Genomic DNA, 17,569 nt, shown 5'->3' on the forward strand with positions numbered 1-17,569 from the left:
TGGGGGTGCCACAGCGGCGTGGGGGGGGCGCGGGACACGGGGGGTGCGCACGGGGACTGGGGGCGTGCGGCGGGTGCCGGGGTGCCCAAGGGTGGGTGGGTGGGTGTCGGAGGGTGTCGGGGTTGGGTGGGGGTGCTGGGACTGGGGGTGGCGCCGGTCCCGGGGGTCGGGGCTGGGACCCGGGGACCGGGAGTAGGGGTCGGGAACGGGACTCGGCGCCAGGACCGGGGGTCGGTGCCGGTACGGGGGGGGGGCAGTGCCGGGACCGGGGCTCGCTGCCGGTCCTGGGGGGGGTCGGTGCCAGGACGGGTGGGCCTGGGCCCCGAGGGGGGTCGGCGGCGGTCCCGGGGTGCGGGACCGGGGCTCGGGGCCGCGCCGGGGGTCGCCGCCCGCCCCTCTCCGCCCAGCCCCTCCCCACCGCCGCCCGCCGGGGCCCGGCTCCCCCTCCCCGGCTCCTCCCGGTGCGGGCGGCGCTGCCCGGCGGGGCCGGCAGGTGGAGCCCGGCCCCCGCGGCTGAGCCGAGCCGAGCCGAGCCGGGCGGGGCGGGGCGGGCCGGGCCGGGCCGTGCCGGGCCGGGCATGGCGGGGTGAGGGCGCGGAGGCACCATGCGGCCCCCCCGCCTCCTGCCGCTGCTGCTGCTGCTGCTGCTCGGCCGCGGGGCGCGGGGCGCGGCGGAGCCGGGGGCGCTCGGTGAGTGCGGCCTTTGTGTGCGCGGCGGGGCCGGGGCCAACCCCCCCCCCCGTTATCCTCCCCCCACGCCCCCCGGCATCCTCCCCCCAGCCCCGGCATCCCCCTCCTGGTCCGTCTGTCCGTCCCCCGCCGTCCGTCTGTTCTCCCCCCCTCCCCTCCATCTGTCCGCCCATCCCACCTGCGGGGGTGTCGCGGGGTGGGTTTTTTTTTTTTTGGGGGGGGGGGGCACCCCCCTCGGTGCATGGGGGGGGATGAGGGGGGGGTCGCAGTGTTGGGGTGAGGGGGCTGGTGGTCGCCGTGGGGGTGGTGGGGGTGGGGGTGGCTCTGGGCAGGGCTGGGGTGTGTGATGGTGGGGGGGGGTCCCAGGGAGAGGGTGGGGGGTCCTTTTGGTAGGGGATGGGGTGAGCCCCATAGCGGGCACCTCCGGTAGGCAGGGTGGGGCTGGGGGCGCTGGGTGCCACCCTGGGGTCCCTGCGGCTCCCCACGACCCCTCCCCGCACCCCAAACGCACCCACCGGGGTGAGGGGTGCCCGTGGGGCTGAGACGGTTGGCAAGGGTTGGGGGGGGGCAAAATGTGGTGTCCCTGACCCCCACCCAGACAGTGTCACCCGTGCCCATCCCCATGCCACCCCGGGGCATGGGGCCTGGCACCAGTGTGGGGAGAGCACTGGGGGCTGTGGGGCCGTACTGGGAGGAATGGGGGGGGGAAGGAGGGGGGCACCAGTGTGGCCGTGCCACCCAGTGGGGCCCCTTCATGGGTGGGCAATGCTGCCGTGCTGGGGGGTTCAGGCGGGCCCCCCGTTCCCGAGGACACCGTTGGTGCCAGCTGTCCCCCGGCAGCTGCGGGTGGCTGGCACGTGGCCATGGGGACATTCCTGCTGCCCCGCGGGTGCCGGCTGTCCCTGCTATTTGTGCCCCCCCCCAGGACCCCCATGCTTATTCTCCCCCCCCCCTCAGGCGCATCGCCAGAGCAGCTGCTGCGAATTCCTCCCCTCGCCCACATCTGGGCAACATCTGGGCGGGGGGCGGCTGCCCCCTGCTGCGGGGGCTTTTTGGGGGGCAGGATGCTGCCGGGGGGGGCCGTGGGGTCCCGAAAGCGCCCGGGGCGGGCGGGATGAACGAGGTCGTTGCCTGGGCGACAGCGCCCGAGCCGGGCGGGCTGCCAAGGGCTGCAGGCTCATGCGCAGGCGGCCGGCAGCATGGGGGGGGCGTGGGGAGCGGGTCCCCCCCCGGCTGTGCCCACCCTAAACGCACCCGTGCCACCTGCGGCCCCTGGAGCACGGTGGCAGGGGCGATGGGCCCCCCGCTGTCTGCATCGGGTGGGCACGGAAAGGGGCAGGGGGTGGTGGCCGTCACCCTGCGGTGGCTGGGACCTGCGGGGTGGCTGGGACCTGCCCCCTGCATGGGTGGGCCTGGGGACCTGCCGGGATGGTGGCCAGCATCTTGCTGGGCTGGTAGCCGCGGTCGCTGTGACCTTACTGGGATGGTGGCCGCCACCCTGCTGGGGAGCTGCCCGTGAACCCCCTTGGGCTGGGTCTAGCACCTGGCTGAGATGGGGCTCACCACCCTGCCAGGAGGGTTCCCATGACCTGCTGGGATGGGTCCACCAGCACCTTGCTGGGCTGAGTCCTCGCACCCTGTGGGGTGGTGTCTCGGACCCCGTGGGGTGGTGCCCATGACCCCCTGGGTGGTACCTGCGACCTTACTGGGGTGGCTTCCACCACCCCAAGCAGGATGCCGCCCACCACCCACCCGATGCCACCCCACCCCGTGCCACGCCAGCAGGGTCGTGCCCGCACCCACCACGTCCTGTCCCCGTCCCCCCCACCCCACGTGTCCCCGCAGAGGTGCTGCTGAAGGTGCAGGTGTATGAGAGCGGGGCGCTGGCCCCGCTGGCCCAGGCCACCCTGGAGGTTTTTGGCAACCGCAGCTCGCTGGCCACCGGCACCACCGACCACGAGGGCGCCGGCGTCCTGCCCCTCGCCTACCGCCTGGGCTCCTGGGTCCTCGTCACCGCCACCCGTCGCGGCTACGTCACCGCCTCCGTGCCCTGGCGCGTCACCAAGCTGCCGCGTGAGTGATGGGGACCCCAGGCCCTTGGGGAGGGGGGGCTCTGGGATCTTATGGGGGGACCCGATCGCTTAATAGGGGGCTCTGAGCATTTATAGGGGACCCCAGCCCCTTACTGAGGGGAGTCTGTCACATATAGGAGACCCTAGTCCCTTACCATGGGTCTCTGAGCCCTTTTAGGGGACCCCAATCCCTTAGTGGGGGGCTCTGGCATCTTGTGGATGGAACCTGGACCCTTACTGGGGGGTTCTGAGCCCTTGTGATGGGCCCCCAGTCCCTTAATGGGGGATCCTAATCCCTTACTGGGAGTCTCTGGGCCTTTATGGGATCCCTTACACGGGGACCCTGATGCTTTATAGGATGCCCCAGTCTCTTATAGGAGACTCAGATTCCTAGGTTGGGGGCTCAGATACCTTATAGGGGACCCCAGCCCCTTACTGGAAAACCCTGATTCCTTACTGGGGGCCTCAGAGCCCTTATGGGGGACCTTGAGTCTTCACTGTGGGAGCTGATCCCTTACTGGGAGACCTGGTTATATACTGGGGACCTCTATCGCTTATGGGGGGGAGAGGGGGGCGTAATGCCTTAATGGGGACCCTCGCTTCTCCAGTACTGGAGGGCTCCAATTCCTTACTAGGTTCCTTGCTGGGGGCCCTTGATCCTTTATTGGGACACCAGTTCCTTACTGGGACCCCAGTCCCTTACCAGGGCACCCGAAGTGTTTTAGGGGGGTGTTCTCTTAGGGAGAGGAATTTTGGGGGTCTGGCCCTTGGGGCTCAGCAGGGGTGGCTCTGATGGGTGATGTGGCACAGCGGGGGTGCGGCCGTGTCCTGGTGGCCCTGATGTCCCCCGGGGGGGGCACCCTGGGCTCAGTGCCAGCCCCTGGCCCTGGGGCTGCTGCGTTGCGGAGAGGGGACAGCGCCGGGCAGTGCCGGGCGGCGTCGATGCAGTGACCTTGCCGGGGGGCCAGGACGAGTGGGAGCGCTCAGCTGGGGGGTGTGGGGACGGGGGGGGAGGACTGGGATGAGGGGAGGGGCAAAGGGTGGGGTGTTGGGGGTGTAAAAGTTGGGGAGCACTGAGGGCTTGAGGTGTGCAAGGATCGGTGTGCCTGCAGTAGTGCCAGGACTGAGGTGTGCGAGGATCGGGGGGGGTGTGGGATGTGCAAGAATTAGGGTGCTTGGGGCGTGCGGGGCTTACGGACGTGCATGGGGTGTGCAAGGACTGGGGTGTGCCAGGATGGGGGTGTGCCAGGACTGGTGTGTGCCATGCACGTGGGGGTATCCCACGTGCATAGGGTGCCCCCCAGCCTGCCGCGTGCCACTGCCCGTCCCCGCTGTCCCTGTCCCCATGTCGCGGCAGTTGCTGCTCTATTTTTACCCCTCCCCAACTGCAGCCTATTTTGGGCTCTGCTGGAGGCCTCCAAGGGGGGGGGTGTCACCCCCCCCCGCCTGTCAGGACCGATTCTGCCCCCTCCTCCTCTTCTTCCCCAGCCCTGGCACAGGCAGGGTTCTGGGGGGAGGTGTCTGGGGGGGCTCCCCCACCCCTCACCACATCCCTCCTCCGCAGTGTACGCCTCCGTCAGCCTCTACCTGCTCCCGGAGCGCCCCGCCACCCTCATCCTCTATGAGGACCTGGTGCAAATCCTGCTGGGCTCCCCAGGTGAGTGGGCGAACTGCCTTTGGGGGGGGCACGAGCCCCAGACATCCTACAGCTGGATATGTGGGAGTTCCCAGAGATCCTATAGCTGGCTATGGGGGGGACACCAGCCCCAGACATCCTATAGCTGGATATCAGGGGCACACCAAGCCTCTCCCCAGCACCCCCAGGTGTCCTATAGCTGGTTATTGAGGGAGCCATCAACCCCCAGACATCCTAAAGCTGGCTGGGGGTGCGGGGCACCAACCACCTCTAGCACACCCAGACATGACCAGATGTCCTATAGCTGGCTATGGGGTGCCACCAACCCCCAGCACCCCTGGGTGTCCTATAGTTGGCTACGGGGGGGGCACCAACCCCCAGAACCTACAGCTGGCTATGGGGCCACCAACGCCCTGACATCCTACAGCTGGCTATGCTGTGTTTGTGGGGGGGACATCACTTTCCCGTCCCCACTTCTTAACCCCGCAGGTGCCCGGGGCCAGCCGTGGGTGCAGTTCCAGAGGCGGGCAGCGCGCCTGCCCCGCAGCTCCACGTACAGCCAGCTCTGGGCATCGCTGACGGCCGCCACCGCCCCGCGGGACCTGCGGGGCTTCCCTGCCTTCCTGGGGGCTGAGCACAACGGCAGCGGTACGGGGGGCACAGGGGGGAGCGGGGAGCCTCGGTGCCCTGTCTGCTCACCTGCCCCATCCCCTGTATCCCTGCAGCCAATGCCACCTGGCTGGAGCTGGCACCCGTGGCGGCCCTCAGCGTCCACCTCTTCACGGGGAATGGCACCGAGGTGCAGCTCTCTGGCCCCGTCCATCTGTCTGTCCCGCTGCCCCCTGACGCCGGCACCCTGGTGGCCACCAGCGTGCCCGCCTGGAGGTTTGACCCCAAGAGTGGTGAGCGCTGGGTGGGGATGCTGAGATGCAGAGGGGGGTGTCTGTGGGGGGACTGTGGTATCGATGGCCGTGAGTGGGATGGGTTTGGGTGGTGACAGCCATGGGTGAGATGAGTTTGGGTGGTATTGACCATGGCTGAGATGAGTTTGGGTGGTATCGGCCATGGGTGAGATGAATTTGGGTGATTACACCCCTTCGTGAGATGAATTTAGATGGATGAGCCATGACAAAACATGAGTTTAGGTGATGATGGCCATGGGTGTGATGAGTTTGTTTGGTAATGACCATGGGTGACACCAACCTGCTCTAGTGGGAGGTGTCCCTGTGCGTGGGTGGCATTAGGTGACCTTCAAGGTCCCTTCCAACCCTAACGATTCTGTGATTCAGCGAGTTTGGGTGGTGATGGCCATGGGTGCGATGAGTTTGGGTGGTGATCGCCATGGGTAAGATGGGTTTGGGTGGTGATGGCCATGGGTGAGATGAGTTTGTGGGTCTCAGCCTGCTGGGGGAGTCACCTGGGAATGTGGACGGAGCCGTGTGGTGATGCTGGGTGCTCATCCCTGCAGGGCTGTGGGTCCGCAATGGGACGGGGCTGATCCGCAAGGAGGGCCGGCAGCTGTACTGGACCTTTGTCTCCCCCCAGCTGGGGTACTGGGCAGCGGCTCTGCCCTCTCCTAGCACAGGTAGGAAGGAGTCCCTGCACCCCTGAGGCTGAGCACCCCATGGGGGGGGGGGAGCACCCATGGGAGACGTGGGCTGGGCCATGTCCAACCCCGGTGTCCCCCACCACCCCCAGGGCTGGTAGCGATGGCTGCGGGCATGAAGGACATCACCGCCTACCACACCATCTTCCTGCTCACCATCCTGGGTGCGCTGGCCCTGCTCGTCCTCACCCTGCTCTGCCTCCTCATCTACTACTGCAGGTCAGCACACACCGCCCCCCTGGCACCTCCACCTGCCTGGCACCCCCAGGTGCCCTACATCTGCCTATGGGGGCCACCAACCCCCAGGAGTTCCCAAATGTCCTACACCTGACTATAGGGGGCCACCAGTCCCCAGGAGTCCCACAGCTGGTGGACCCCCACCTAGCAGCCTCCAGCTGGTCAGGGAGGCTGGTGGGGTCGGGCCACAGGACCCCGGTGCCACCGTGCCATCGGGCTGCTCATCACCCTGGTGCCACTGCTGTCCCCACAGGCGGCGCTGCCTGAAGCCGCGGCAGCAGCACCGCAAGCTGCCGCTCTCGGGGACCTTGGACGCCTCCAAGCGGGACCAGGCCACCTCCATGTCGCAGCTCAACCTCATCTGCAGCAGCCACCTGGAGACGGCGTCCTCGGGGGGGGACACCGAGGCGCACACCCCCGTCCTCAAGTCCTCCTTCGCCGCCTCCCGCGACTTCGACAGCTCCCGCGAGGACTTCTTCAAGCAGGTCCCGGCTCCCCCGGCCCCCCCGGCGCCCGCCAGCACCCTGGGGCGCCGCCGCATCCCCCGGGAGGACTTCGGCCGCCCGGGCGAAGCCTTCGGGCTCGCGGCCGCCCGCTCCACGGAGGGGCTGGCGCCGCCCCCGCCGGACGAGTACCCGCGGGGCCACCCCCCGGCCCCCCGCCCCGAGCCCTTCGAGCGGCCGCCGGGGGGGGACCCGCCGCCCCCCGAGCCGCTGCCGCCGCCGCCGCCGCCGCCGCGGCCGCCGTCGCTGGGCCAGCCCGGCCAGCTCATCCTCTGCGGGCCCCTCGACGGCGGCCAGGAGGACGTGTACCGCGGCGTGGTGCCCACCCTGCTCATCCCCGCCCGCTACATGCGCCTGGACGGGGCGCCCGAGGGCCCCCCGCAGCCGGACGGGGGCGGCCCGGCGGCGGCGGCGACGGCGGCGGCGGCGGCGGCGGCCGGGCCCCCTCCCGTGGCGGCGGCGGCCCCCGGGGGGGCCTCGGTGGCCATCCCGGTGCTGCTGAACGAGTCGGCGGTGGCGCAGCTCAACGGGGAGCTGCAGGCGCTGGCCGAGCAGAAGCTGCTGGCGCCGCGCGCCTGGTTCGTGTCGCTGGACGGGCGCGCGTCCCATGTCCGCCACTCCTACATCGACCTGCAGGGAGGCGACCGGGGGGCCCTGCCCCGCGCCCGGCCCCCCCGCGCCCCCCCCTCGCCCGAGGACAGCGCCCTGGCCCCGCTGCTGGGCGGCCCCCAGGGCCGGCGGGGGGCCGGGGGCGGCGGCGGCGGCAGCACCCGCAGCAGCGCCAGCGAGCCCCCCCGGGACTCCCCCAGCAGCCCCGAGGACGAGGCGGGCGAAGGGGGCGAGGGGGGGGACGAGGCGGGCGACCGCAAGAGCCCCTGGCAGAAGAGGGAGGAGCGGCCGCTGATGGTCTTCAATGTCAAGTAAGCGCGGCCCCGGCCCCATCTCCTCCGCCACCCGTCCCATCCCTGTCCCATCCCTGTCCCATCCCCGTCCCCCATCCCCGTCCCACCTCCGGTCTTGCCCCGGGGGGGTGGGGACGCCGCAGGACCCTGCAGTGGCAGCAGGGACGTGGTGATATTGGCACGACCCAGCACTGCTTCCACTCCCACCCTGATCCCAAACTGGCCCCATCCCAGGTCCCTGACCCTGTCCCCGAGCCGCCCCCCCCGTGAGGCCACCTGTCCCCGTGGGAGCCCATCCAGACACTGTGTGCCCATGCGTGGGGCCCTGCTGCCCTGCCCCCCCCCCCCCCCCCCCCCAGGTGCCTTCCCCAGAGGGGTGCCAGGTGCCCCCCCCACGCCCACTGCCCCCCCTCTTTGCCATGACACTGCTGTGTGTACGTGGGGGTGGACGGCTGGTTAGCACCCCCCGCAGTGCATGGGGGGGACCTTGTGATGCCACCTGCATGTGCCCCCCCAGCACTGAAATGCGTCCCTCCTTGTGTCCCCACAGGGCGGGGGGGGCCGGCAGTGCCCCCCGGGCCAGCGGCACCTCAAAGCTGGCATAGGAGCGGGGGGGGGGGCGATGGTGCCCCCCCCGTTTGCCCTCCCCAGCCCTCTGCTTTGGATTTTAATCGTCTTTCTAAATGTTTTATACGGGGCAAGGCAGAAGAAGGGTGAGCGGGGCCGTGCCTGCAGCGGGGGGCGCGGGCCCCCCCCGCGTGTTCATTAGATGCCATTAATATATAAAAATAATCCCGTTGAAACACCGCAGCCTCTGCCTCTGCTTCTCCCCCCTCCCCCCCAAAAAAAAGAAAAAAAAGACAGGGGCTTTTCCTAGAAACCCTTTATTCTGCGGGGCACATCCAGCCGGTATCCCCTGCCCTGGGGAGGTCACAGCAGCGTCCTGCTGGAGATGCCCCCCCCGACGTCCCAGCGCTGGGGCCAGCACTCGCGTCCCCCCCGGGCACAGCGGTACCCAGCGGGGCAGCAGCGACGCCCGTCCTCACAGCAGGAGCCCTACGGAGAGGTGCAATTGGGGACATGGGTGGGGACACAGCCCCCCCCTCCCCGCCGTGTCCCCTACCCCCAAAATGCCACCCGCTGACCTGGGCGAAGGGGCAGCGTGCCCAGGAGCCGTCCTTGGTGCGGCAGCAGCGCTGGCCAGGGAGGCAGGCACGGGCGGTGTCAGCAGGGGTGGTGGCCACGGGGCGCGGCGGGGACAGTGGTGGCCCCGCGGGGACCGGGAAGCGCAGCGGGGTGGCCGCCAGCAGCTTCTCGCAGCTCTGGGTGGCTGCGTTGCAGGTGTAGCCTCTGGGGCAGCAGTGCTGGTGGTCCTTGCAGCAGACGGCCTTGGGGGGGGAACGGATGGACACACAACGGCTTGGTGACATCCTGCACACTCCCCCCCCCAGCACCCCGTGTCCCCCCCCAGCCCAGTGCCACACTGCTGAAGTGGTTGGTTATGGGGGGTGGGGAGGGGGAATGTGTATGGGAAGCCCCCCCCACCAAATTGGCACATCCCCATAGCAGGGTGCAGATGGAGCTGGGGGGGGGGGACAGGACACAGGGCACCCCCGCGACGTCCCCTCCACCTTGCGTGGGTGTCACATCCTGGACGTGGGGTGCTGCTGGGGGGGTTACTCAGGGCATACAGCCTCCTCCCCCCCAGAGACCCACACCCCATCCCCATTGTGCCCAAAGAGGGGGGACAGGGGCCACCTGCCATGGCCCTCCAGCATGGGAGGGGACATACGGGGAGGGGGTGGCAGCGATGGAGGCTGCGCCATGTCCCCTAACTGTCCCCAAAGAGCCACATCGCACAGTGCCACTCTGCCCCAAAGCCCCCCCAGATGCCACCCTGACCACCCCCCTGCCCCTTTACTCGCCACTCCCCGTGCCCCCCACCTGCTCCAAGGGGCAGCACCCCCAGGCACCCAAGCTCAGCTGGCAGCACGTGTTCCCGTCGGGACAGCTCGTCTTGTCATCGCATTTCACGTCCCCCCCCCGGCCCCGTGCCGGGGTCTTGCTCAGCCAGGGCAGGCGGACCCCCCCCTTCAGGCAGGTGCCCCCCTGGGGGTCGCAGGTGTAGCCCTGGGGGCAGCAGTGCACGTGGTCGGGGCAGCACACGGCCTGGGGGGACACGGGTAGCACTCAGCGTGACCCCACAGGGGCACCTGGCTGTCACCTGTGTGGGGTGGGGGTGACGTGGGGTGTCCCAGAGCATCCCGGTGGCCTCGCAGCTCTTTGTGCCCTCCTGCCACTGGAGCCCCCAGCTTGTCCCAGTGAGCAGCAGGGGACAGGGGACACGGCCCCATCACACTGGGCACAGGGGACACCCACCCTCATCCCACCCAGGACACGGGGACACCTGCCCTTATCCCATCAGGGGACAGGGAACTTCTGCCCCCATCCCTCCCCAGGCCCAGGGGACACCATCCCCACCCCTCGCCCCCACGCACACCCCCACGTCCCCAAGCCCCCCGCCCACCCATGGGATCGCTCCTGCCCACAGGGACACCCCTGGGTGCTTCCCCAAGCTCCCCCCAGGGCTGAGCCCAAGGGGGTCACCCCCCACTCCCACCCCACTGGGGACCGCAGCCTGGCCCCATCCCCCTGCAGCCCCCCGTTACCCCCTGCCCCATGCCCCCCACCTGCTCCAAGGGGCAGCACCCCCAGGCACCCGAGCTCAGCCGGCAGCACGTGTTCCCGTCGGGACAGCTCGTCTCATCATCGCATTTCACGTCCCCCGCCCGGCCCCGTGCCGGGGTCTTGCTCAGCCAGGGCAGGCGGACCCCCCCCTGCAGGCAGGTGCCCCCCTGGGGGTCGCAGGTGTAGCCCTGGGGGCAGCAGTGCACGTGGTCGGGGCAGCACACGGCCTGGGGGGACACGGGTAGCACTCAGTGTGACCCCACAGGGGCACCTGGGCACACATGGGGTGTCCCCTCCTGTCACTGGAGCCCCCAGCTTGTCCCAGTGAGCAGCGGGGGACAGGGGACACTGGGGGACAGGGGACACCCACGCTCTCCCCACCCAGGGCACGGGGACACCCCCACCCCTCCTGGGGCATGGGGAACACCTGGGAGGGGACACGGTTCCCTGGGAACATCCCTGGGGGATGCGTCCTGCCCGTTACTCCCCTGGGGACCTTTGCGTGTCCCCCCCGTGCCCCCCACCTGCTCCAAGGGGCAGCACCCCCAGGCGCCCGAGCTCAGCCGGCAGCACGTGTTCCCGTCGGGACAGCTCATCTCGTCGTCGCACTTCACGTCACCAACTGGGGACAAACGGATGGTGACAGCCAGAGTCCCCTGCGCCCCCAGGATGGCACCGGGGGGGTCCCAGCCCCACCCCAACCTTACCGCGTGCCGGCGCCCACGCCGGGTCCTGCACCGAGGTGCACATGGAGCGCTCTAGGTCGCAGGTGGTGCCTTGGGGACAGCAGTGCTGCCTGTCGCTGCAGCACACGGCCTACGGGGGGGGACAGCTGCGGGTGACAACACCGCGGGTGACAGCCTGCCGCCACCCCAGGGTGCTGTGTGGGGACATGGGGACGCACTCACGTTCTGCAGGGGACAGCAGCCGTACTGCGCCGAGGGCAGCTGGCAGCAGGTGGCACCGTCCGGGCACGCTGAGCGGCCATCAGGGCACGTCACCTGGCGCAGCGGGGCTGCTGGGGGACACGGTGTCACCGTGAGCCACCCCCCACCTCCGTGTCCCCACAGGTCACGGGGGACAGAAGGTGAGGGGTCCCCACCCTCTGGGATGATGGTGCACCTGGGGCCATGGTGCGCCGCGATGGCTTGGGGACAGCTCTGGGGCACTGAGAACAGAAATGTGCCATACCCAGGGCTGGGACATATGGGGACAGGGACATGCCATACCCAGTGCTGGGACATTGGGCATATGGGGACAGGGATGTGCCATAACCAGTGTTGGAACATATGGAGATACACGGGGACAGAGATGTGCCATACCCGGTGCTGGGACATCGGGTGTACAGGGACAGGGATGTGCCATACCCGGTGCCCGCCACTGGCTCTTCCAGGCAGGGAACTTTGTGCTCAAGGGGATGTCACCGTGGGGCGAGAGGCAGCGCCCGTGGGCCAGGTCACAGGTGGTGGCATGGGGACAGCAGTGCACCTTGTCCTCGCAGCATGATGCCTGTGGGCACCAGACCCGGTCACCACGGCGGCTGCTGCTGGCCGGTGTCCCCCCGTGCCTGTCTCCGTACCTGCGGCATGGGGCAGCACCCCCAGGCACCGTCGGGCGTCACGCAGCAGGTGGCATTGCTGGGACACTCGGACGTCCCGTCGGGACACCGCAGCGCGGACACAGCGGCGACCCCAGCCAGGGCCAGGGCCAGGGCCAGGCGCAGCGTCACCGTTGTCCTCATGGCGCAGGGGACACCTGCGGGCGGCAGCGCCCCCACCGCGCACCCGTGCCTCAGTTTCCCCCCTCACAGCGCAGGGCTGGGCTCTGCCCCTCTCCCCCGCCCCCACCTCTCGCTTCCCCTTTCTTTTTTGTGGGGGTGGTGGAAAACCCCTGGCCCCCTCCCCCCCTTACAGCAGCCTCCCCAGCACCCCACCCCATGGGTGCTGCCGCTCCTGATAAACCACAGCACAAAGTCCACAGCAGAGGTCAGGGGGCTGCGTGCCAAGGGGGACCCTAAGGGTCCGGGAGGGACCCTAAGGGCTCGGGGGGGGACCCTAAGGGCCAACACCCTCCCCCCGTGCCATCTGGGGGTGACAGGAACCAGGGGGGGCCCTGCGGTGTCCCACACAGCGCCCGCCGGCCGCAGCGTCCCGATAGCATCTCACTGCGGCGGGGGAAAGTGCACGTGGGGTGTGTGTGGGGGCAGCACCTCGTGGTGGCACCCATGGGTGCGCTGGTCCCCCCCCCCCCCCAGGTCCCAACCCCCCCTTCCTCCTCCCCCCCCCTCCACTTTCACTTCCCCTCCCTGTCGGGAACCGAGGTGCGGGTGGTAGGAGGGCAGTAGGGAGGTCACGGCGCTGCCCCCTCCCTTTGGGGTGTGTGTGGAGACCCCTGGGTCACAGCACGGCCCCCCCCCCGTGTCAGGACTGGGACAACCCTCCCAGAGCCCTCCAGGTCCCCCGGGGTCCCCCAGTGCCTCCCAGTACCCTTCAGTTCCCCCAGGTCCTTGTAGCGCCTCCCAGTTCTCCCCATTGCATCTCAGTTCCCACCAGTACTTCCCAGTTCCCTCATTCTTCCAGTTTCCCCAGTGCCCCCCAGCACCTCCCAGTTGTCCCAGTGCCCCCCAGTGCCTCCCAGTTGTCCCAGTCCCCCCCAGCTCTCCCAGTCCCATCACCTCCCAGTGCTCTCCAGTCCCTCCAGTTCTCCCCAGCGCCTCCCACTTCCTCCCAATGCTCCCAGTTCCCGCAGTGCCTCCCAGTTCCCTCAAATCCCCTCAAATCCCCTCAAATCCCCTCAGACCCCCCCAGTCCCTCCCAGTCCCCCCCAGTCTCTCCCAGTGCCTCCCAGTTCCCCGATCCCCCCCAGTCCCCCCCGACCCCTCCGCGCCCCCCGCCCCGTACCGTGCTCGTGCCCGTGCCCGTGCTCGCTCCCGACGCTCACCGCCCCCCTGCCCGGCCGGCCGCCAGCCCCGCCCCCTCCTCCCCCATTGGCCCACCGCACTGCCCTCCCTCCTCCCATTGGCTGCCGCCGCTAAGGGGGCGGGGAGAACGGCCCCCGGGCCTCAACCCCGCCCCTCCCCGTCACGTGGCGCCGGGCCACGTGACCACCCCCTGCCCCCCGGGGCAGTGCGAGGAGGCCGGGGGGAGGCAGGGAGCCCCCGAACCCCCCCCCCCGGGACCCGGCCTGGGGGGCGCAGAGACCCCCGCAGAGACCCCCGGGGCTGGGGGGGGGCCGCCCTCGGAATTGGCTGGGGGGGGTCCCTGCAGGGTCCCCCCATGGAGCTGTCCGGGGGGGGGTCCAGCAGAGCCCCCCCAGGTCCTGGTTGGGGTCGGGAGCATTCCTGCAGCCCCCCCCCGCCCCCCCCAGGCCCTGTGTGTGTGAGGAAGCAGCAGCAGCCCCTCACCCCCCCCCCCCCCCACAGCCACCCGAAAGCAGAAGTGGGAGCAGTGGGGGGCGGGGGGGGGAGCACGGACACAGGACACAGCAACCGGGGCCCCCCCACGGGGACAGGCGGCCCAGGCACAGGCAGCAGCTGCGGTGTCACGGGGTTTATTGGCGCCGCGGGCTCAGATGGCCGACTGCTCCTGCCGGAAGGGGTCGGGGGCCGGCGGGCGCTCGGGCTCGGTGGCCATGGCGGCCTGGCGCAGCGCGGCCATGTGCTCCTCCGCGGCCGCCAGCGAGCGGTCCACCCAGTCGCGGGCACCGGGCTGGTGGCAGGCGCTGCGCGTCACCAGCACCAGGTGGCTGACGGACAGCAGCAGCGCCGCGGCCCTGCGGGCGGCATGGCCGTGTCAGGGCGGCCCCGGGGGGATGCCCGCGGGGTGGCTTCGTCCCCACCCTCGTGCGTCCCCCCACGTGTCCCTCTCCCACCCGCCCGTGTCACCTGGCGTCCAGCAGCTTGGGGTCCAGCGGCGGGTACATGGATCTCACCACGTCGTCCACCCTGCCGGCACCGCGGGGACGGGGTCAGCACCGCGGGGACGCCGGGGGGGCCCTGCCTCCACACCCCCCTGGCTCCCCTCACCTGGGGCTGATGCGTTTGGCCACCACGATGATGTCACCCAGGCTGGAGGGTGACTTGACGCGGGCACCCGAGCCCATGGTCATGGCCACCAGCTTCTCCGTCAGCGTGTGGCAGATCTGCGGGGTCAGGGAGGTGGCAGGGTGGCTGCCCAGCACCCTGAGGACCGCGGGCACATCAGGGACACCAGGCGCCACCGCCCAAACTCACCTTCAGGATGGCGATGCAGTGCGAGACCAGGCCCCTGTGGACAGGAGGAGACGTGACTCTGGGCAGACCCTGTCCTCAGCCCCGTGTCCCCATCACCCACCCAGCACACGAGCCACCAACCCCACCATGGCCGCATCCGGACCCATGGGGATGTCCCCACACAGGGACATGCCTGGGGACCACCCCCTCCTGTGGGGTCTGGGGACACCCAGAGCTCTGCTCGGCAGTGGTGATTTGGGGACCAGTGGCGTGGGGCTTACGAGGCGTCCTCGATCCAGTCCTCGTTCTCCAGGATGGCCTCGATGTGTGGGTTGGTGATGACCACGTCGTCCAGCTCCAGCTCCGAGGGCTCCGACTGCGTCTCCATCGCCCCGATGAGGTCCACGATGGGCCTGGTGGAGATGCGGGTGACTCGGGATAGTGCCACCTCTCTGCCCCTCCTGGGGTTCCCCCAAGGCTTTTCCCACCCCACTGTCGCAGTGCACCACGTGTCCCCAGAGTTGTCCCCAACCCCACAGGATGTGTCCCTCCCACACCCACAGCACCCGGAGGAGACAGACCAGGGGACAGGGACAGAGCCACGCGTCGCGACAGCGGGTGCACTCACTTGGTGTCGTAGGGGTGCAGGAGGTCTTTGGGGTGGCAGTAGCGCTGCCGGCACACCACCACCAGCGCCACGAAGGACGCCAGGAAGATGGTGGCCAGCACCCCGATGGCCACGATGACGACCGTCTCCATGGCTTGTCCCCGCCTGGCTCAGGCGTGTGGCTCCATCTCGGTCCCGGCGGTGCCTGCAATGGGGGAAGCCGTGCCGCGGGGACGCAGGGGACAGTCCCCACCCCATCACCACGCCCACAGGGACATGGGGAGGTGATGGGATGGGGGTATGGGGATTGGTGAGGGCTGGTCTGCTGGGGGTAAGGGGACCCCAGAGCCTGGTCCCTATAGGGACCCCCAAATCCAGTCCCTATGAGGCTGCAGGGACCCCCGAGCCCAGTCCCTATGGGTCCCCCAGAGCTGGGTCCCTATGAGGCTGCAGGGACCCTCAAACCTTGTCTTTATGGGGACCCTCACACCCAGTCCCTATGGGACTCTGGGGACCCTGCAGATGATTCCTATGGAGATGCCCAGAGCCTGGTCCCTGTGGGGCTGCAGGGCCCCCCAAAGTCTGGTCTATATGGGGCTACAGGGAACCCCTGAGCCAAGTCCCTAAGGGGCTCTGGGGATCCCGAGACAGGTTCCTATGGGACCCCCAGAGCCTGATCCCAGTGGGGCTGCAGGGATCCCAAAGCCCAGGCACTATGGGGAACCTCAGACTCAGTCCCTCTGGGGCTGTGGGGACCACGAGGCTGGTTCCTATGAGGGCCACCCACAGCCTGGTCCTATGCAGCTGCAGAGACATCCAAAATCCCTACAGGATTATGGAGACCCCAGAGCCCGGGGCTACACAGACCCCCAAACCCATTCCCTTATAGGGCTGTGGGGATGCCCTGAGCCTGATCCCTATGGGGCTGCAGGGCCCCTCAAAGCGGGTCCCTATGGAGACCCCCAGAACCAGTCCCTATGGGGCAGCAGTGCCCCCAACACCCCATCCTGAAACCCCACGGCCGGTCCCTGTGGAGCTGCGGGGCCACCCAGCCCCTAGGGGGCTCCCCCAAACCCGCTCCCTACAGGGAACCCCCAGCGGCTCCCCCAGGCCCGGCCCAGGCCCCCCCCCCCCTACCTGTTGCCAGTCGGAGCCGCCGGGGACGGGACCGGGACCGCGATCGGGATCGGGATCGGATCCGGGATCGGGATTGGGATTGGGATTGGGACCGGGATTGGGTTCGGGCCCGGGGCCACTTCCGCAGGGCCGTGCAAACACCGCCGCGACCTTTACACCGTGACCAACACCCTGCCGCGGGGGGGCCACGCGTGTCCGGCCCCCCACGCTCCCTGCATCCCCGCCGCATCCCACAACCTTTTTTCCCTTTTTTTTCCCCAATCCCACGGAATTTTAGGCGCTTTGTCTGGGGGGCGCTGCACTTGTGCCCCCCCCGGTGACAGCGCGGGGAGGGGGCCCCACACCGGCGCCGGCCCCCCCCGGCCCCCTTTCCCACCGCGATTAGCGCCTCAAGGCGGATTTGAGGCTGGAAAGCCGCTTCTGAGCCTTTAACCCCTTGGTGTCCGGGGGGGTGCATTCCGGGGTCCCCCCCCAGGCCCCTTTCCAGCCCCCCCCCCCCCCCCGCACCTGGAGCCGCGCACAAGATGGAGCCGGGGGGCGCCGAGCGGGGCCGGCAGCGGGACGGGAGCGGGGCCGGGGCCGGGGCTGTGCGGGGCCGCCCCCACCCCCCCCGGTACCGCCCCCGGCCCCGCCCGCGGCCCTGCCAAGGGGCCCCCCGGGCGAGCCAGGGGGTCCCAAAGGGTCCCGAGGTACCCGCGCTGCACGCCCGGCCTGCCCCCTCGGGGCTCCAAACTGCCCCGAAGTTCCCCTTTGTTCCCCCCAAGTGTCCCCTCCGCAGTCCAAAGTGCCCCCGTGTGTCCCCAGACGTCCCCGCTGCAGCCCGAAGTTTCCCTGTTGCATCCCAAGCTGTCCACACTGAATCCCAAAGCACTGCCTGTGTCCCAAAGTGTCCCCCCTACACCCCCCAGGATCCTCACTGCAGCACAAAGCGACCTCTTCGTGTCCCAGAGTATCCCCACTGCACCCCAGAGCCCCTCCATTGCGCCCCAAACTGTCTCAAAGTACTGCCCTGTGTCCCCAGATGTCCTCTCTGCATCCTGGTGTCCCTTTGTGTCCCACAGCATCCCCTCCTGTCCCAAAGATGCATCGCCCTGTGCCCCAAGGTATCCCCGTTACATCCCAGTGTCCCTACTGCATCCCCAAATGCCCCTGTTGTGTCCCAGTGTGTCCCTGTCATGTCCCAGTGTCCCCTCCACATCCCAGCCATCCCCTCCATGTCCCAAACCACCCCTGCCATACGCTGACCCGTCTCTATTGCAACCCAAAGCATTGTCACCGTGT

At 69.5% G+C, this 17,569-nt stretch overlaps 3 protein-coding genes across 4 annotated transcripts; 1 reads left to right on the forward strand and 2 right to left on the reverse strand.

Moving 5' to 3' along the window:
- The first annotated feature begins 555 nt into the window (after positions 1–555).
- Positions 556–8,405, forward strand: FAM171A2 (family with sequence similarity 171 member A2). The gene is made up of 9 exons (XM_084300992.1): positions 556–690; positions 2,536–2,763; positions 4,327–4,419; positions 4,888–5,046; positions 5,124–5,300; positions 5,867–5,983; positions 6,097–6,223; positions 6,495–7,664; positions 8,197–8,405. Exons 1-9 carry the CDS (start codon positions 606–608, stop codon positions 8,249–8,251), a joined length of 2,211 nt encoding a protein of 736 aa, XP_084157118.1. The 5' UTR covers positions 556–605; the 3' UTR covers positions 8,252–8,405.
- Positions 8,406–8,532: 127 nt separating this feature from the next.
- GRN (granulin precursor) lies at positions 8,533–13,286 on the reverse strand. The gene is made up of 10 exons (XM_084301243.1): positions 13,235–13,286; positions 11,914–12,089; positions 11,702–11,843; positions 11,243–11,352; positions 11,042–11,150; positions 10,859–10,956; positions 10,337–10,561; positions 9,591–9,815; positions 8,792–9,034; positions 8,533–8,702 (listed from the first exon to the last, which is right to left on the reverse strand). Exons 2-10 carry the CDS (start codon positions 12,073–12,075, stop codon positions 8,577–8,579), a joined length of 1,440 nt encoding a protein of 479 aa, XP_084157369.1. The 5' UTR covers positions 12,076–12,089; positions 13,235–13,286; the 3' UTR covers positions 8,533–8,576.
- Positions 13,287–13,879: 593 nt separating this feature from the next.
- On the reverse strand, positions 13,880–16,890 carry TMEM98 (transmembrane protein 98). 2 transcript variants are annotated; one of them, XM_084301302.1, is made up of 8 exons: positions 16,796–16,835; positions 16,289–16,438; positions 15,173–15,356; positions 14,826–14,957; positions 14,566–14,599; positions 14,359–14,474; positions 14,218–14,277; positions 13,880–14,105 (listed from the first exon to the last, which is right to left on the reverse strand). In XM_084301302.1, exons 3-8 carry the CDS (start codon positions 15,301–15,303, stop codon positions 13,901–13,903), a joined length of 678 nt encoding a protein of 225 aa, XP_084157428.1. In that variant the 5' UTR covers positions 15,304–15,356; positions 16,289–16,438; positions 16,796–16,835; the 3' UTR covers positions 13,880–13,900. The 2 variants fall into 2 exon arrangements, with proteins under 2 accessions (XP_084157428.1, XP_084157427.1); XM_084301301.1 differs by lacking the exon at positions 16,289–16,438 and having other exon boundaries at positions 16,796–16,890.
- Between the last annotated feature and the right edge of the window lie 679 nt (positions 16,891–17,569).

This window comes from Netta rufina (genome assembly GCF_964035555.1).
Source record: "Netta rufina genome assembly, chromosome: 24".
Lineage (NCBI taxonomy): Eukaryota > Metazoa > Chordata > Aves > Anseriformes > Anatidae > Netta > Netta rufina.

Bases quoted from the DNA above. Each gene is read 5' to 3' on its own strand.
- FAM171A2 (XM_084300992.1), top strand. From the start codon at position 606: ATGCGGCCCCCCCGCCTCCTGCCGCTGCTGCTGCTGCTGCTGCTCGGC. The intron at 5,047-5,123 runs GTACGGGGGGCA...GTATCCCTGCAG, and splicing joins GGCTGAGCACAACGGCAGCG to CCAATGCCACCTGGCTGGAG. The intron at 5,301-5,866 runs GTGAGCGCTGGG...TCATCCCTGCAG, and splicing joins GAGGTTTGACCCCAAGAGTG to GGCTGTGGGTCCGCAATGGG.
- GRN (XM_084301243.1), bottom strand. From the start codon at position 12,075: ATGAGGACAACGGTGACGCTGCGCCTGGCCCTGGCCCTGGCCCTGGCT. The intron at 11,353-11,701 runs GTATGGCACATC...CGTGTCCCCCAG, and splicing joins GAGCCAGTGGCGGGCACCGG to CAGCCCCGCTGCGCCAGGTG. The intron at 8,703-8,791 runs GTCAGCGGGTGG...ACCTCTCCGTAG, and splicing joins CACGCTGCCCCTTCGCCCAG to GGCTCCTGCTGTGAGGACGG.
- TMEM98 (XM_084301301.1), bottom strand. From the start codon at position 15,303: ATGGAGACGGTCGTCATCGTGGCCATCGGGGTGCTGGCCACCATCTTC. The intron at 14,278-14,358 runs GTGAGGGGAGCC...CGGTGCCGGCAG, and splicing joins GCCAAACGCATCAGCCCCAG to GGTGGACGACGTGGTGAGAT. The intron at 14,106-14,217 runs GTGACACGGGCG...TGCCGCCCGCAG, and splicing joins CCCAAGCTGCTGGACGCCAG to GGCCGCGGCGCTGCTGCTGT.